At 37.8% G+C, this 16,882-nt stretch overlaps 1 protein-coding gene across 35 annotated transcripts in view; it reads left to right on the forward strand.

Moving 5' to 3' along the window:
* Positions 1 to 16,882, forward strand: part of LCOR (ligand dependent nuclear receptor corepressor) — a 154,076-nt gene that overhangs the window by 78,980 nt on the left and 58,214 nt on the right. For 26 of the 35 annotated variants that reach the window (XM_015147844.3, XM_015147845.3, XM_077946984.1 and 23 more), the window contains 2 exons: positions 4,338 to 4,403; positions 4,742 to 4,821. In XM_015147844.3, coding sequence (XP_015003330.2) covers positions 4,338 to 4,403; positions 4,742 to 4,821 — 146 coding nt within the window. Of the gene's footprint in view, positions 1 to 4,337; positions 4,522 to 4,741; positions 4,822 to 16,882 lie in introns of all 35 variants that reach the window. The other 9 variants (XM_077946983.1, XM_077946993.1, XM_015147852.3 and 6 more) reach the window with 1 other exon arrangement.

The following is a 16,882-nucleotide window of genomic DNA, read 5'->3' on the forward strand; positions in this document are numbered from 1 at the left end:
TGTATACTTAGGCTACACTAAATTTATTTAGGAATAAAGTAATTGCAGTCCAACATTACAGTGGCTATAATCACCAAGCAGTAGGAATTTTTCAGCTCCATTATAATCTTATGGGACTACCGTGGTATATGCAGTCCATCCTTGACTAAAACATCGTTATATGGCACATGACTGTACTTTATTGAAGATTGAGCAGCAAGCTCAGTATAAGCCTGAGTGAGTACAAGATCCAGGGGACCTTGATGTGGAAATTGCTCATTTTCTGGTATATTCCTACATTTCCTTCAGCACCTCTCTGAAACTACTAGTCTCTATACTGGTTATCTCAGGAGAGGTTCCCAAGACCCAGAAACTATTTTTTCATTCTATTATTTTTTTTCCAAAAGAACAGGCTGTATTGGTGACCTTAGTTAGCTTTGTATTTGATATATTCCTATTCTTTTACTTTTTATAACCTGTTTTCCCTCTTTTCATTGGAAATGGATTGTGATTTAGATTGAAGGGGGAAATTTGTGGGAGAGATTAGTCTTTTATCTTCTGTTTTCGAGAGCTGTGTGATTAAATCAGAAGCTACTCAGACATGTGAAGCCTTCCTATAAGAGAAACATTGTTCCTATAAGAGAAACATTGCTTCCTAGCCTTACTGGAGCATTAATTCTGCTTGAGGAGATAAGACATAAATGAATAAAAGAAAAATGAGAACATAGGGTTTAGATAGCCTGTGACAAATTTTATTTTACAAAATACTTGAAAAGACAGTGTCTTGTAAATGGCAGAAAGCAGAGAAAATATTAGGCAACTGACTTTTATTTAAAATCAAGCAACAATCTGAGAATTTTGAGGATGATAGAACTGGAAACTAAAGATCAATGAGGGCAGGTAACATGTCAGCTCAACACTGCCTGTTGAACAGTCCCTGGCAGATGACAGACTCTCAGTTAGTATATGTTGAATAAATGAATATGTATTTGTTGAACAATTTGAAGATTTTCTTGAAGGAGAGAGATACTATATTTGAGCAGAGGTGAGATGCAAAGGCTTGAGAAAATATTAGGAGGTAGGAATGATCACTGAACACAACAGAAGACCATCCTGACCAGAGCTGTGGGAGGAATGAGCAGGAAAGCTCTGGTAAGTAAGCCAGCTGACAGTAGGTAGGGTCAAATTATAAGCAGTTTTGGTTGCTGAATTAGGAAGTTGGGGTTTGTTCTTTAACCAGTGTGAACTTTGAAGAGGTGGTGGCATCATTGAAACAGTGTTTTAGGAATAGCCTGAAGACATGGGTTTTAGGAATAGCCTGAAGACATGGTGCAGGTTGCAGTGAAGAAGAAACGAGATTAGCCTTGAGACTAGTTGTGATGTTGGATAGGACTTCTTTCAAAAGTAGTCAACTTCCATAAAAAAAATTTTTTTTCTTTATATGTGATGTGTAAAGGTAGTTTTTAAGCCCTAGTGATTGAACATAACGGCATGGCTGTCTTTTTCAGTACTTAGTTTTCCATGGCATTTTGTTATTGAACTTTCTGGCTTTTCTGTGATATCATGGTATACATTTTGAATGTATTTGTTCTTCCCTTATTTGCCTTTTGTTAATGTCAAGCATAGCACACCAGACATTCCCTGTTGCTATGCAACTGCTAAATTCAATATTTAATATTAATAAAACTGAGTGGCATTAACATCCATTGAATAGAGGGTAGCAAAATATGACTTTACAGTATCTAATCAATAATATTTGTTAGGTTTAATGTATTGTTGCAGATATGAACAAAAGAGGAGTGACTTGTTTACAGTTGCTATTTTGAGCAAAATTAGTTGTGATTAAATCTTTGTGTTTATGACCAGATTTTTTGTTTGCTTTTGTTCTTTCTTTGTCATTGCTTTTTAATCTGTGACTCAAGTTTTTGTTAGTATTATTGATCTTCTGCCCAATTTTCTTACATCAGATTCTGTTCTTTTTTAACATTTTTATCTCCTAAAGCTTTTATTTGCATTTTTCTTTCCTGGCATTATTTCTTGCTATATTTACTTTTTTCCTTTTCAAGAGTTTATGCTCAGCCCGCAAATTTGGAATTTGTTACAATTTTATATAAACCCAGGTGAAAGAATATTAGATTTGCTCTTCAGGATAAGACCTACTTAATAATTTCCTTTAGCTATTTGCAGTGTGTGTTTGATGCTTGCAAGGTGTTGAAATACTTTATTGTTTGTGAAATCAGATTTTCTTTTGGGAGGGCAGGTAGGAGGGCTTAAGAATTGGAGATGGACTGTGGGATTTATTTATTTTTTTAAGTCAGATCGTTCTGAAAATAACTGATCTCTAGGGCCAAGATAGACAGTATCTAGCAGTTTCTTCTCTTCTCTTACCACTACCTACCCACTCCCACAACGCTACCCCAACCCTTTTTCCTCCCTAGTGTGGAAGAGAGGGGACCATAGCAATTTAGTGGAATATATTTTAATTTTAGTAGGTAAATAATAAACAGACATAGATACCTCCCATTTGTTTGAGTGGGTAGTTTGATTTTGTTAATGTCCTTGGAATAATTTTGATGGGAATTAAAGAGAGTTGGAAAACAATTACTCCCTAACAATAAATGAAAAATCTGGAATCTAGGATGTATCATATAGTATAGAAAAACCAGCTCTCTAATTACAGTGTAAATAACACAAACTAGAGATTACTGAAAATTATGGCTTAATACTAAGGCAAAGAAATCCCTTACATTACCATCTTCTTATAGCCAGATACACAAAATACCATTTTCAGAGGCCATCATTTCTACCTCCTTACCTTCTAAATCCTTTTCTGTGGTTGTATTTGTGGTAAAGAATTGATACATGTGAGGGGGCCTTATGTATCCCGCAGGATGTAGTATTTTAATTTAAGTGGTACCTTTTAAGCATGGGAGTGCTTTTTAACAATTAAAATTGCAAGCCCCTAGGTGACAGATTATGTTGCAAAATACACAGTGCCCCTAGCTACTAGGAATTCAGTAACACTTTTTATATTTACTTTATTGCAGTAACAGTCCTATGCATTTGAAAAGTAGTATGTATACTGAATGCACAAGACATTAATTTCTTCCCAAAGGCCACACTGAGAGTGCATATGGATTCATAAGACTCCTTGTTTGTAATAACCATTTGAGTTCCCAGTGAGGTCCATGGCACACATTTTGGGAACCACTGCTTTAATGTGTTATTTCTGGTATGTTGTATAAAGATACAGTCTGATTCCTGTTCTTGTTTTCCTCCTTACTTTCTTGACCCATAAAAAATTGCAAGATGAATCCCAGCACTTTGGGAGGCCGAGGCAGGCGGATCATGAGGTCAGGAGATCGAGACCATCATGGCTAACACGGTGAAACCCTGTCTCTACTAAAAATACAAAAAATTAGCTGGGCGCGGTGGCAGGCACCTGTAGTCCCAACTACTCAAAAGGCTGAGGCAGGAGAATGGCGTGAACACAGGAGGTGGAGCTTGCAGTGAGCTGAGATCACGCCACTGTACTCCAGCCTGGGCAACAGAGCGAGACTCCGTCTCAAAAAAAAAAAAAAAATTGCAAGATGGTGAAGATATTTTCAAATTGTTTATCATTCAGTAGATCATCAGTATTTGAGATAACAAGCCAGAAAAAAAGTTTTTGATTTTTTTCATTTTCTACTTCTTTCACACTGGTAGAAGGACATAATAATTTAAACATTTGTGTACAAGTATATATATATATATTTTTTGTATGTATAATCAGTGGGGGTTTACATTTATAAAGGAACCAGCACATAGTTACTGTGGCAGTGTTAAATAGTTACAAAAGTCTTTTAAGTCTTGTACCTTCTTTACAAAAGTCTTGTACCTTACGTTTGTGTGATGTAGTTTTTCTCAGTAAAGATTTCATAAACTGTTAACTCAAAATCTGTTGTCTCAATTGGTATTTTGAAAAATGCTATTTAGATTATTTTAGAAAGTTGTGAAAAATTTGAAGCAGTTTTTGACTCATTCATTGAGAAAAGTACCTTTTAAAATGGAGCCTGAGAGTTTGTACAAAGAGGTGTTTGGGATTTTGTAAAATGATTAGAGAACCTGTGGATTTTCATTCCTTCATTGGTCTTGTTCTTGAATGTGCTCAGAATTTGTGTTGAATGTTAATCATTGACAGAAATGCAAATGCCCCTTTTAGATTTGTCATTGACACTCTTTTTCTAAGCATCCCTTTAATAGTAATCCAGGATCCTTGAGAACTGGAAGAAAACATCATCTTTTTTTTTTTATGCAAAGATTATTCAATACTAGAATGAATATTATTGTGGTAATGGATTTTGTTTTTATCCTTTCAGGGTTTGAAAGTATTCTTGAAGGGCTGTTTGGACCTGCATTATTAAAAGATCTCAGTTTATTTAAAGGTATTCAAAATATTTTTGGTATTTCAAATTCTTCCTGGTGCCATACATGATACCTTGGTGATTTAAGCCTCAGTCTCCTTTTTATTCACGGTTTCATATGGATTAAAGTTATATTCATGTAAGCATCTTTTTGTGTTCACTTGATATTGTTGATATATGTATGAATAATGTATTAACTAGTGAGCAGTTAAGACTTAAGAATTTTAAGAGTTAAAAATTTTAAGACAAATATGGCCTAACTACTTAGGTTTTTGTTAAACAGTATTTTTGAAATTAATTCTGATTTATTTTCTGAAAAATTCTCTTTTATGACTATTAATTTGTTACTATTTTTGCAGACTGTGAACCTGAAAGCATTTCTGATTGGACTTTTGATGAAAACTGTTTATTCTGTTGCTTGAGAAGAGATAAAGTAAAGGTAACTAAGAAGCTTGTGAAACTTTTATTTAGTGTAATATTTTAAAGTTTTCATTTTTTAAAACATTGTATTACTTCATTGGAGGATTTGTAGGAAAAGGAAGGTATGGTTTTATACTTACGAAAGAGTTTGATAGTAATCCTGGGTTTTGCAATTTAAATTATTTCCATCCTGTTGAGTAGCCTATTAAGAAACCTATATCCTACAATGCATTTGTTGTTGTTGTGGGATTTGTTTGTTTGTTTGTTTGTTTGAGACGGAGTCTCGCTGTGATGCCCAGGCTGGAGTGAAATGGCACGATCTCGGCTCACTGCAGCCGCCGCCTCCTGGGTTGAAGTGATTCTCCTGCCTCAGCCTCCCAAGCAGTTGGGATTACAGGTGCCTGCCACTACACTGGCTCATTTTTGTATTTTTAGTAGAGATGGGGTTACACCATATTGGCCAGTCTGGTCTTGAACTCCTAACCTCAAGTGATCTGCCTGCCTCAGCCTCCCAAAGTGCTGAGATTACAGGCCTGAGCCACTGCCCATGGCCCGTGCATTATTTTATTTATATACTTCACTAGGCAGAATAATTAATTAGGTCTCAAACTGTTGTGTTTATTTGAAAATGAAATGTGTGGCAGTTCATTAATGGGAGTTATTTTTAGCACAAAAAGAACAGTAATGTAGATCTGGATCAAGCAGTTGCTAATTCATGTAGATTTGTATACTGTGGTTCTACTTTAAGACACTTCATAACATCTGCGCATTAATGCTGTTATTTTCAGTTATATAAACCGACTGAACCTTTGTGTATTTGTTGTTTTATTGCTTTGTTTTATACATAAACAGAATTTTGTTAGAAAACATTTCACTTGTTGGAAATACTTATTAATAATGGTTTACTGTCTTTTCCTTTTTTTTTCATGGTACATCGATTCTCTGTTTTAAAGCCTTGGGAACACTTTCTTCTGCCCTATACACTCTTAACGTAAATCATTGACCAGATTTTATCAGTTTTTCCCTCATAATGAATTTCATTTTTTTTCATTTCCACAATCATTACTATAGTTCTCTCTGTTTTCTTCAGTCTCTTAAATAGTCCTACAAGGTTAAACTCCTCCCAACCCTCACCCCTTAAATGGTATAGAAATGTTACCTTATGCTTAGTCTTTGATGACTTTCTCATTGTCTTCTGGATTCATTAACCTAACAGTGCCTCAATACCCTCCACATTTTAATCCACTTTTCTTTCTAATGATGTCCCACTAGTCTTCTATACAGTTTTCTTACAACTAAGCTATTTCTCTATAACTAGAAATTCCCTTCCTTTTACTCTTAAGCACCATCCTTCCTCTGCTTCTATTGCTGTTTCAACCTTTCACACTGTTGTCAATATTATCTGTGCAAATTACTTGTCAGTTAATATTCTGCCTTATTTTGTTCATCCTTTTTCATGTTTGAATCTTTTGTTCCTAACTACATTGTCAACTGCTAAAAACTAGGCAGACCATACTGTATGCTTCCTTGTACCCCTGCATATAACCATTATATCACTATTTGTGTTGGCAAGTTGTTTTAAAATTTGAAAGCCATCGTGTAGTCAACTTAAGTGCTTCTTAATGTTCTTTTATGGCTTCTTTTTCTTGTTTTCTACATGAAAAAGTTGTTGCTCTGACTATTTGGAATGGTCTGTTTTTGTTGAATTGAGGAAGAAAGTGTTTTAAAATTTAATCTGTCTCCAAAAAGACTAGAAAAGAAGGCAACATTGTTTTGAGTTAAACTTCCAGTGAAATTGAAGTTCAGAATTTTAAACTGTGTGTGTGTGTGTGTGTGTCTGGTGGCTCTTTATTGAGCAGGCCATTTAATAGGAATTTTTGAAGAATAAAAAGAAGAAACAGTTACTAATTTTTTTTTTCAGGTTAGGATAAGGAAGAGAGCCATTCTATGCTTGGTAGTTGTATATAGTATATTCTTGTAATATGATTGAGAGTTTTCCCTTGCTGTATGAGGGTAAAATATTATATGAATTTTTTTTTTAAGAGACAGGGTCTCACTGTGTTGCCCAGGCTGGATTAAGTGATCCTGCTTCTTCAGCCTTCCAAGTAGCTGCGACTACAGGTACACGCCACCACACCCAGCTTGTGTGAATATTTTTAGAAGAAAATACAGATAGAGAAAGTCATGAAATGGTGAAGCACTTAAAACAACTGTTTTACTGTTTGTAGCTCTATAGTTTTTAGTTGGTTTTCTAAATAGAAATAATTTTTCCATTTGACAACTCAGCTGGTTCTGGGAAAGCTGTTTTTCTCCATTAGATATTATTTCCTGTCTTTGGCATTTATTTTCGGAGACAGTCATACATCTGTAATGGAAAATAGGATAAGAGAAACCCTGTATCATGTGAATTGTCAGATTTACAGTATTTCTTCAGTTGTGTTAGACTTAAAGTGTTTGTGTTGGAACTCTTTGCAGTCACTTGGAGCATCTTGTCTGAGAAGAACTAGAGTCTGGAAATTAAATGTTTTTTTTTTTTTAGAGATTTATTGTATCTGTTGGATTGAGGCTTGCATTTTAAGGCTGGCTTAAGATTCTAAAATAGAAGGAACTATCTGGAGAATATGGTAATAGCCAACAGGTGGCAGCATAGAGCATGGTATTGGAAGCTCGAGTTTGAGATTGGCATGGTGAGATAATCTAGGTAGTATTTGGAAAAGCACTTAGAAATATTGACCTGATATTTGGGAAACAGCAGTTATACATACTTTTAGCTAGTTGAATTTTCAGTAAATGCTAAATCTGTAGAATGGATAAAGCAAATACATTATTTATATTTACCTTTAGAAATATGTAGGTGAAAAATCTGAAGTAGCCTCCTTGGGAAGTAGAACAGGGATTCACCTAGAGATTAGGAAAATTTGAACTACGCTTCAGGATCCTACGGAAGTTAGAGAATGTAATTTGTAAAGGAAAGGTAGCTAACATGTTCTGAGCATTTACTATGTGCCAGTTATTTTTACCTGCTCCATTTTTGGAGACAAGGTCTTGCTCTGTTGCCCAGAGTGGAGTGCAGTGGTGCAATCTTGGCTCACCGTAGCCTCCGCCTTCTGGGTTCAAGCGATTCTCATGCCTTAGCCTCCCAGGTAGCTGGGACTACAAGCGTGTGCCACCATGCCCAGCTAAGTTTTGTATTTTTGGTAGAGACAGGGTTTCACCATGTTGGCCAGGCTGGTCTTGAACCCCGATCTCAAGTGATCCGCTCGCCTCAGCCTCCCAGAGTGCTGGGATTACAGGCGTGAGCCACCACACCCTGCCGCTCCTATTTAATCTTCAAAACAACCCTATAAAATTGATTAAAGACACCCTAGTTTTCTATATAAAGAAGTGGAAAGGGTCAGAGATGTTCAGTTATGGGCAAAATCACATAGCTGGGATTTGATGCATGTTTTTAGAATATATGCATTTTGTTAACAGTAGGAGCAGGAACATGGAAAGTGGAGAGCAAGAATTAAGTAGGCCTTGGAATTCAGTTGGAAAGAGGGAGGGAATCCTCAGTTGCAAATTTCTCAGTTGGAAAGAGGGAAAGTGTATTTGAAATGACCAATTATAGCTGTGTTAGGAATCTGTGAGTGAATTACTGCCTGCCTGCCTGCCTCGGTTACCTACTTACTTCTTTCCTTCCTCCCTTTTTCTGTTTTATGGGCATATAAAGTAGGCACTCTAAAATATTTATTAAATGAGTGACTAAGAAGTCAAGAGGCTTAATAAACTTGGAAAATTATAATAATAGCCGTTTTGAGTGTTTTTACATATATACACAATTCTCTGTGTACTGCTTATTCATGAGGCTTTTCTTTAACTTTTTTTTTTCTTTTTGAGATGGAGTCTCACTCTGTCATGCAGGCTGAAGTGCAGAGGCATGATCTCAGCTCGCTGCAGCCTCCACCTCCCTGGTTCAAGCAATTCCCCTACCTCAGCCTCCTGAGTAGCTGGGATTACAGGCGCATGCCACCATGCCTGGCTAATTTTTTTGTATTTTTAGTAGAGACGGGGTTTCACCATGTTGGTCAGGATGGTCTCGAACTCCTGACCTCAGGCAGTCCACCTCAGCCTCCCAAAGTACAGTTACAGGCGTGAGCCACTGCACCCGACCTTCTTTAACCTTTCTTTAAGCTTCAAATTTTTAAATTAATTTTAGCCTTATAAAACAGTTGTAAAAATTGTAAAAGGAATTCCCGTATATTCTTTAACCAGATTCTCCAAATGTTAGCGTGTTATATAACCACAGTACAATTATAAATTCAGGAAATTAACAATGATACAATAGTGTAATCTGCAAACCTTTGCAAATTTGCCAGTTACGCCACCAGTATCCTTTATCTCGTCCAAGATCCAGTCCAAGATTACAGTCTGACTGATGTTATATCATTCTTCGTGCATCATGTCAGAAAGCACATGGTGATATTTACTTTGATCACTTGGTTAAGGTGCTGTCTGCCTCTTTTCTCTAAGGTTTCTTTTTTTTTTTTTTTCTTTTTTGTAGCTAATGGATACATTGTTGAGGGAGGTACTTTGAGATATTGTAAATATCCTCTTTTTAAATTATACTATTTTTTTATCATCTAATTTTAGCATCCATTGATGAACATTGGCTGAAAAAAAATATTACTGTGGTGTTTACCAAATGATTTTCTATTTCCATTATTTCTTCTACATTTATGAGTTGGAATTCTATTGTAAGGAAGAGCTTCTCTCTCCCCGTTTATGTTGTTGTTTTAATATATCAGTACAAACTCATGGATTCTTATTTCATTCTGTGGATTATAATTCATTACAGTCCTTGTTTACTTAGCAGTTCAGATTATCCTAGGCCATTTAGAGCCCTTTGAAGTTGCCTCTTGTGTCCTTTTTGACATCTTTGTTTTCTTTAAAGCACTTTTTTTTACTTTTGGCATGAAAAGATGTTCCAGTCTTAACAAGTACTTTCCCTGTCCCAGCCCTGGATTTCTCCAAAGAACTCTAGTTCCTTTTAATCAGAGAACTGTATAAGAATTCAAGGTGTGGGCACTGGGTGTACTCTTGGTACTAGAGTGTCATTGCTTTGAAACATGTATGTTTACTAAAATACACGTGTATCTATGTTATTTTATATATCAATGAAAAACCATCTAATGAGATTTTTTGATTACAGATATGTTGACAGTATGAAGAGCTAATCCAGTAGTAGAGGGTCGGGGAGACATGGGAAGGAAGAGAAATTACTTTTAGTAGTTAATTCCTAAAAACGGACTGCTTCAGTGATGAATCTGTTCTTGTGTATGGCTGGGATAGAGATAGCTGTTGTAAAGTACAGATAACATGGATGATTCGCTAAGGATGATGGGAGTGTAGGATGTTATACCAAAATATAAAATTAGTTTATGTACTTAGGTTTAAGACTAAAGTAAGTTCAGTATTTGATTGGCATATTAGAAGAATGTTTTAAGAAGTTAGAACTTAAGGCTGGGTGGCTCACGCCTGTAATCTCAGCACTTTGGGAGGCCTCAGGCAGGCAGATCACTTGAGGCCAGGAGTTTGAGACCAGCCTGGCCAGCAAGGCAAAACCCCATCTCTACTGAAAATACAGAAAAATTAGCTGACTATGGTGGCCCATGCCTGTAATTCCAGCTACTTGGGAGGCATGAGAATCGTTTGAACCTAGGAGGTGGAGGTTGCAGTGAGCCAAGATCGTGCCTGGGCAACACAGAAAAACTGTCTGCAAAAAAAAGAAGGTCGAACTTGATCTGTGTTTTTGAAGAATATGTAAGTCTGGATGAGCAGAGATGAAAGGTCACATCCTGGTTGGAACAGGGCATTCATTTTTGGAAGTAACCAGTGATATGGTTGAAGCCAGATAACCTTTCAGTGCCCAGCTAGCTCAGGAGTCATGTAACTAGATCTTTTTCACTGTACCAGCATATTTTGCTGAATGTTTCTTAATTTCTTCCAATTCGTGAATATGCATTAAGTTTGATTATATCCCTTTAACATTTTAGTTTTTATTGCATTTTATTTTGTTTTGAGATGGAGTCTTGCTCTTGTTGCCCAGGCTAGAGTGCAGTGGCGCCATCTTGGCTCACTGCAACCTCCACCTCCCAGATTCAAGTGATTCTCCTGCCTCAGCCCCCGCAAGTAGCTGGGATTACAGGTGTCCGCCACCATGCCTGGCTAATTTTGTATTTTTAGTAGAGATGGGGGTTTCACCATGTTGGTCAGGCTGGTCTCAAACTCCTGACCTCAGGTGATCTGCTTGCCTCAGCCTCCCAAAGTGCTGGGATTACAGGCGTGAGCCACCATGCCTGGCCTTTATTGCTATCTTAATACATTGAATTTTTTTTTTCCCCAAGCCAAACTGTATCCAGCTTTATTAAAGATACGTTCGATAAACAATTGTAGTATTTCAGGCAGGACATGGGCAGACAGTCATTAACAGTATAGAAGAACTTTCAAACTCCCTTCTTCAGTGGACTACCAAAAATCAGAAAGCCACTATAAAACCGAATGAAGTCTTCATCTGATGCTCTAAATGGGGAAAGTTTAGAGTGAAGGTTGACATTTCACATTTAGCATGTTGTTTAACAGCTTTTCAAGAGCTGACCCAGACTTTAAGGAAGTGAAATGAAAATGGCAGTATTTATCTGAAGATCCACAATCTAGAAATGGAACCACTGCTCTTTTGAGGGGTGCCATCACTGGAAAGTCCAGATTGCCTGACACACTGGTAACCAATTATTGGGGGTCAGGTCCCAACAGATGTCTGGATTTAAGGGAGTTAAGTCTATGCTGACAGGTGGAAAGGAAGAAGAAGACATAAAAATGCATTTGTTTTTCCATACCACAGGCTTTTGTGCCATGGTGCCCACATGTATCAAAGTCAGGGAATCCCGCCTCCTGGGAGCCAAGAGGAAGTCTCTCAAAACTAGAAGGGAAAGGTGTTTTCCCCGCAACAGTCCAGCTTCGGAGACATTCTATTAGTGGCCTGTGCCCCTTCCCCCAAAAGCAACAATGAAGTATTCCATGTGCTCACAGCATAGCTTAAAAAAATATGTAAGTGAGTAAGTCGGGCACGGAGGCTCACGCGTGTAATCCCAGCACTTTGGGAGGCTGAGGCAGACGGATCACAAGGTCAAGAGATCAAGACCATCCTGGCCAACATGGTGAAACCCTGTCTCTACTAAAAATTACGAGAAAATTAGCTGGGCGTGGTGGCATGCGCCTGTAGTCCCAGCTACTTGGGAGGCTGAGGCAGGAAAATCACTTGAACCCGGGAGGTGGAGGTTGCAGTGAGCCAAGATTGCGCCACTGCACTCCAGCTTAGGGAGAGAGCGAGACTCCGTCTTCAAAAATAATAATAATAATAATAATGTAAAACGAAGCAAAACAAAATTCTGCATTTTTATGAAACTTGGTAAAAAATAGAATTTCAAACTATACAGTCACCAGAAGTACAGTTATCAAAAATGCACACACTTCACTTGGCATCTGCAGCACCTTCAGCTTTCTGTGCCTGGTCTGATTTGGCGTTTCCCATTTTCTGCAGAGTTATTCCCCTCCTTGCCAGCATCAGCTTTTCCCTTTTTCCCTTTTTCCCTTTGTGTACCTTCTCTCCCTCCTTTGCAGGGCCCTTTGAGGCTTGGGCTCTGGCTTTGGAGGAGCAGGGTTAGCAGACAACCTCGCAGATCTCTGTGATTCGTCCTTCACCTTGGCATTATCTCCTCTAGCATCCCCTTCAGCCTTTCTCTAGGCATATTGGCGGTGACAGCAGCAGGATGTAGGTGCTGGCCACGGGATGCAGTGGTGCGTGGCCTTTGGTAGTCCAAGGGTTGTTCTCACATCTTCTTCACACTGTTCCCATTGAAAGTTTATATTAAGAGCAAGCAGATGATAAATCTAGTTGTTACTTTTATATTGTATTCTCCAAAGTGTATTTATGTTGAATATGTTACTTTGGGCATATTCATACCTGCTCGATGTGACTTGCCTGTCATCTTACACCAGAATACCACAAATCAGTAAGTATTTACCTGTGATATAAAAGGAACTATGGAAGAAAAATTTCAATAAGTTTCTATGTATTAGGAGTGAGAAAGAAACATGAGATATTTAAAGAAGGTATATATATATATAATTTATTATTATTATTTTGAGACGAAGTCTTGCTCTGTCGCCCAGGCATACAGTGGCACGATATTAGCTCACTGCAACCCTCACCTCCTGGGTTCAAGCAATTCTCGTGCCTCAACCTCCTGAGTAGCTGGGACTACAGGCACATGCCACCGCACCCAGCTAATTTTTGTATTTTTAGTAGAGATGGGATTTCACCATGTTGGCCAGGCTGGTCTTGAACTCCTGACCTCAAGTGGTCCGCCTGCCTTGGCTTCCCAAAGTACTGGGATTACAGGCATGAGCCACTGTGCCCAGCCTGTATATGAGATTTAAATAGAATGCAGAGTTAAATAGATATCACATATTAATACATGTTAATTAGGTGCTCAGTTAATTGTCCAAATCTAAATTGCTGGGTCTAACCTTTTTGTGTTTCCAGATGTTTGGTATAGATTATTTAGAAGGATTAAAGAAAACTGCTTGATATGAATCAGTGCTCAGTAAGAGATTCCATGAAATATCAAAGAGTTTATTTTTTCTCCTCCAATTTGTAGAGTTGTTTGCAAAACAGGCAAAGAGAAATTATTGTTGACTGCTCTGTTCAGTTTTATGTGGTCAGAGTCAATGAATAGACTAATCATTTGGCAAGATTATTAAATGTCTGTTTCTGTGTTTGGCCAGAGAGGATAACAAGTAAAAGACCTGGTCCCCCCTTGTTTGTGGAATATTGGGGAAACTGGGTGGCAAAAGCAATTAGACTTGTAATCTATAAGGAGATTTAAATCATCTACCCTGTGCACCCAGAACCAGAGTTCTCATATAGGCAGGGAACATTAAAAGTAAAATCCGATGCTCATTCCCATATTTAGTATTTTAGAGACAGTGGCTAATGCAAGAAAATATAAGTACGGTAGCAGTTTGAGAGGTGCAGTAGATGACACTGGAGTTGCTTAATCTAGAAGATAGAACTCAAACTGAACCTTAAAAGGATCTGTGTGTGTTTTAGAATGGTTTGGTAATTGTTTTTAGAATGTAGTATAGAAGGATTTATAGCGAGAAAATTATGGGAGGGTCTTACAATAATTCAGAAAATGAAACTGTTCTAGAGTCATGGCTGTGAAGATGCGTAAGGAAGAGATGTGCGTAGAGAATCTGGAATGAAGAATTGTCGAAGCTTAGTGATTACGTAAATACATAAATGAGGGAGAGGAAAGTGATACTGATATTAGGCTTCCACCCCAGATGGCTTGGCATGATGAATTAAAAGTCAATTAGAAGTCAAGAAGAGAGAAGGGGAAGTTTTGGTGCAGTGGCCAGTTTTACGAGGAGAGAATGGAGATAGCTCAAAGCATTTTGAGGTGAGAGTGAACATTTAATTGGAAGTGTCCAGTAGATAGGATTGTGAGAAATGAGTTGAAATAAAAGGTCTGGGGTGAAGATATATTGGAGAGGGTTTCTGAAAACATGTGATTGGATTATTTGAGCAAATGAAGTTTTTGAGGAGTAAAGCCCAAAATACTGAGTTTTATAGAAGACCTTCATTTTAGGAAGTAAGGATCAGATTAAAAATAAGACAGAGTCATAAAATAAATGAGTTACCCATTTTGCATCAGTTATCTTCCTGGCCCCATACTCTATAATGACTGGGGGGATGGATTGTCATGTTCGTCAAACTAACCTGGACTCCTGTACCATTTCCCAGAATGGACCTCAGATGGGTTGAGCAAGTACCCTCAAAACATACTACAGTGGGCTTTGAGAGAATAGGTTCTCAAGAATTCTGGTTGTGAGGGACAGACTATAAGTCTGACAGCATTGATGAATATGTGGGTGTTGGTGGGAGTTAAGAAATGAATATATACTACTAGCTTGAAAAGCTGTCAGTGAAAGGAATGATGAAAACAGCACCATAGAAGAATAGGCAAAGGATTAAAGATTTTGGGAGCTAAAGGGGGAAGCTTAAGTACTATACTCATAGAAGAAGCTGAGAGGAAGAAATTAAAACTTAAAAGGAGGGAACAGTTGGAAAAGGCAAGATTGTAAGAGATATTAGTTACTGAACATTGGTAGGAGATTCCTACTGGAATTAGAATACAGTCAGTGTAACTTCAGGAGTTACAGTTGGTAGGAATTAAATGAGGCATGAATGCCTGAATATAAGAACCGTGGCCAGCTGACTTTGCACTCACAGTGACTGGTGAGAAACTCTCAGATATGAAATCAGTGTTTAACACAATAGTAAGGTGGAATAGGCCGTAGTAACTGTACTCCTCTCATCTGCAGCGCTGTTCAAAGTTTTCTATATACCAGCAACATAAAAAGTAAAGTTTCAAGAAAAATAATAAGATTTCCTTATCTAGCAGTGAGTTTTTAAGTATAAAAAACTACTGAAGTCTAGATATTAAACAAAATCTTATTTTTGTATTTTACATTTTGTCATTGTAAAGACCATGAGGCAATTGGAATGTATACACATTGAGGTACCTTTCAACTCTAAAATAATGTGATTCTCTGAAAATCCGTTTTCAATAGCTTGATTAAGGCGATTCTTAGATTGCTTAAGGAGATTCTTAGAATTAATCAGTGATTTGAGTAAGTTTAGAATATGCCTACTTATATAAAAATTTGGGTTAGAGTTACATAAAGCCTCAGTGTTTCATTTGAATGCCTTAACAGAGTCAGTATTTTCTTTCTTTCTGCCCATGAGTGTAGGTCTCACTTTTTTCTCTCCTTTCTTATGAACTGGTATTTGCACATTAGACTTTCTTTGTTCTTTCCCCTCGATTATGAGAGCTTGTATTTGTTCTGCTCTCTAATCCCCCGCTCCCCTTTTATTAGGTCTCCATCTTTTTTGAAGTTATTTGCATTTTCTTCATGGATTGTACCTTTTTATTTTTTTAAATTACAATAAAATATACATGACAACATTTACTGTCTTAACCATATTTAGGTGTACAAGATCAGTAGTTAAGTACTTGCATTGTTGTGCAACCAGTCTCTAGAACTCTCTTCGTATTGTAAAATTGAAACTCTTTGTCCATTAAACAGTAACTCCCATTTCCTCCTCTCTCTAGCCCCTGGCAATGACTATTCTACTTTTTATCTCAATGAGTTTGCTTATTCAAGATATATGAGTAGAATCATATAGTATTTGTCATTTTGTGACTGGCTTGTTTTGCCTAATGTCCTTATGTTTTTCTATATTGTTTTATGTGTCAAAATTCCTTCTTTTTTAAAGCAGAACAATATTCCACTTACGTATATGTCACATTTTGTTCATCCATCCATCAGTGGACCCTTGGGTTGCTTTCACCTCTTAGCTGTTATTAATATTATGAACTTAATCATAAAGAAACATCAGAAAAACCTAAATTGAGAGAAATTCTATAAAATAAGTGTTCTAGCCGGGCGCGGTGGCTCAAGCCTGTAATCCCAGCACTTTGGGAGGCCGAGACGGGCGGATCACGAGGTCAGGAGATCGAGACCATCCTGGCTGACACGGTGAAACCCTGTCTCTACTAAAAAATACAAAAAACTAGCCAGGTGAGGTGGCGGGCGCCTGTAGTCCCAGCTACTCGGGAGGCTGAGGCAGGAGAATGGCGTGAACCCGGGAGGCGGAGCTTGCAGTGAGCTGAGATACGGCCACTGCACTCCAGCCTGGGCGGCAGAGTGAGACTCCGTCTCAAAAAAAAAAATAAAAAATAAAAAATAAGTGTTCTACCCTATTTAAAAAATGTCATTGTCGTTAAAAATAAATAAAAGGGCTGGGCCCAGTGGCTCATGCCTGTAATCCCGGCACTTTGGGAGGCCGAGGCAGGTGGATCACCTGAGGTCAGGAGTTCAGCACCTCAGGTCAGCCTGGCCAACATGGTGAAACCCCGTCTCTACTAAAAATACAAAATTTAGCCGAGCATGGTGGCACACACCTGTAGTCC

This window comes from Macaca mulatta, chromosome 9 (genome assembly GCF_049350105.2).
Source record: "Macaca mulatta isolate MMU2019108-1 chromosome 9, T2T-MMU8v2.0, whole genome shotgun sequence".
In the NCBI taxonomy this organism is placed as follows: Eukaryota; Metazoa; Chordata; class Mammalia; order Primates; family Cercopithecidae; genus Macaca; species Macaca mulatta.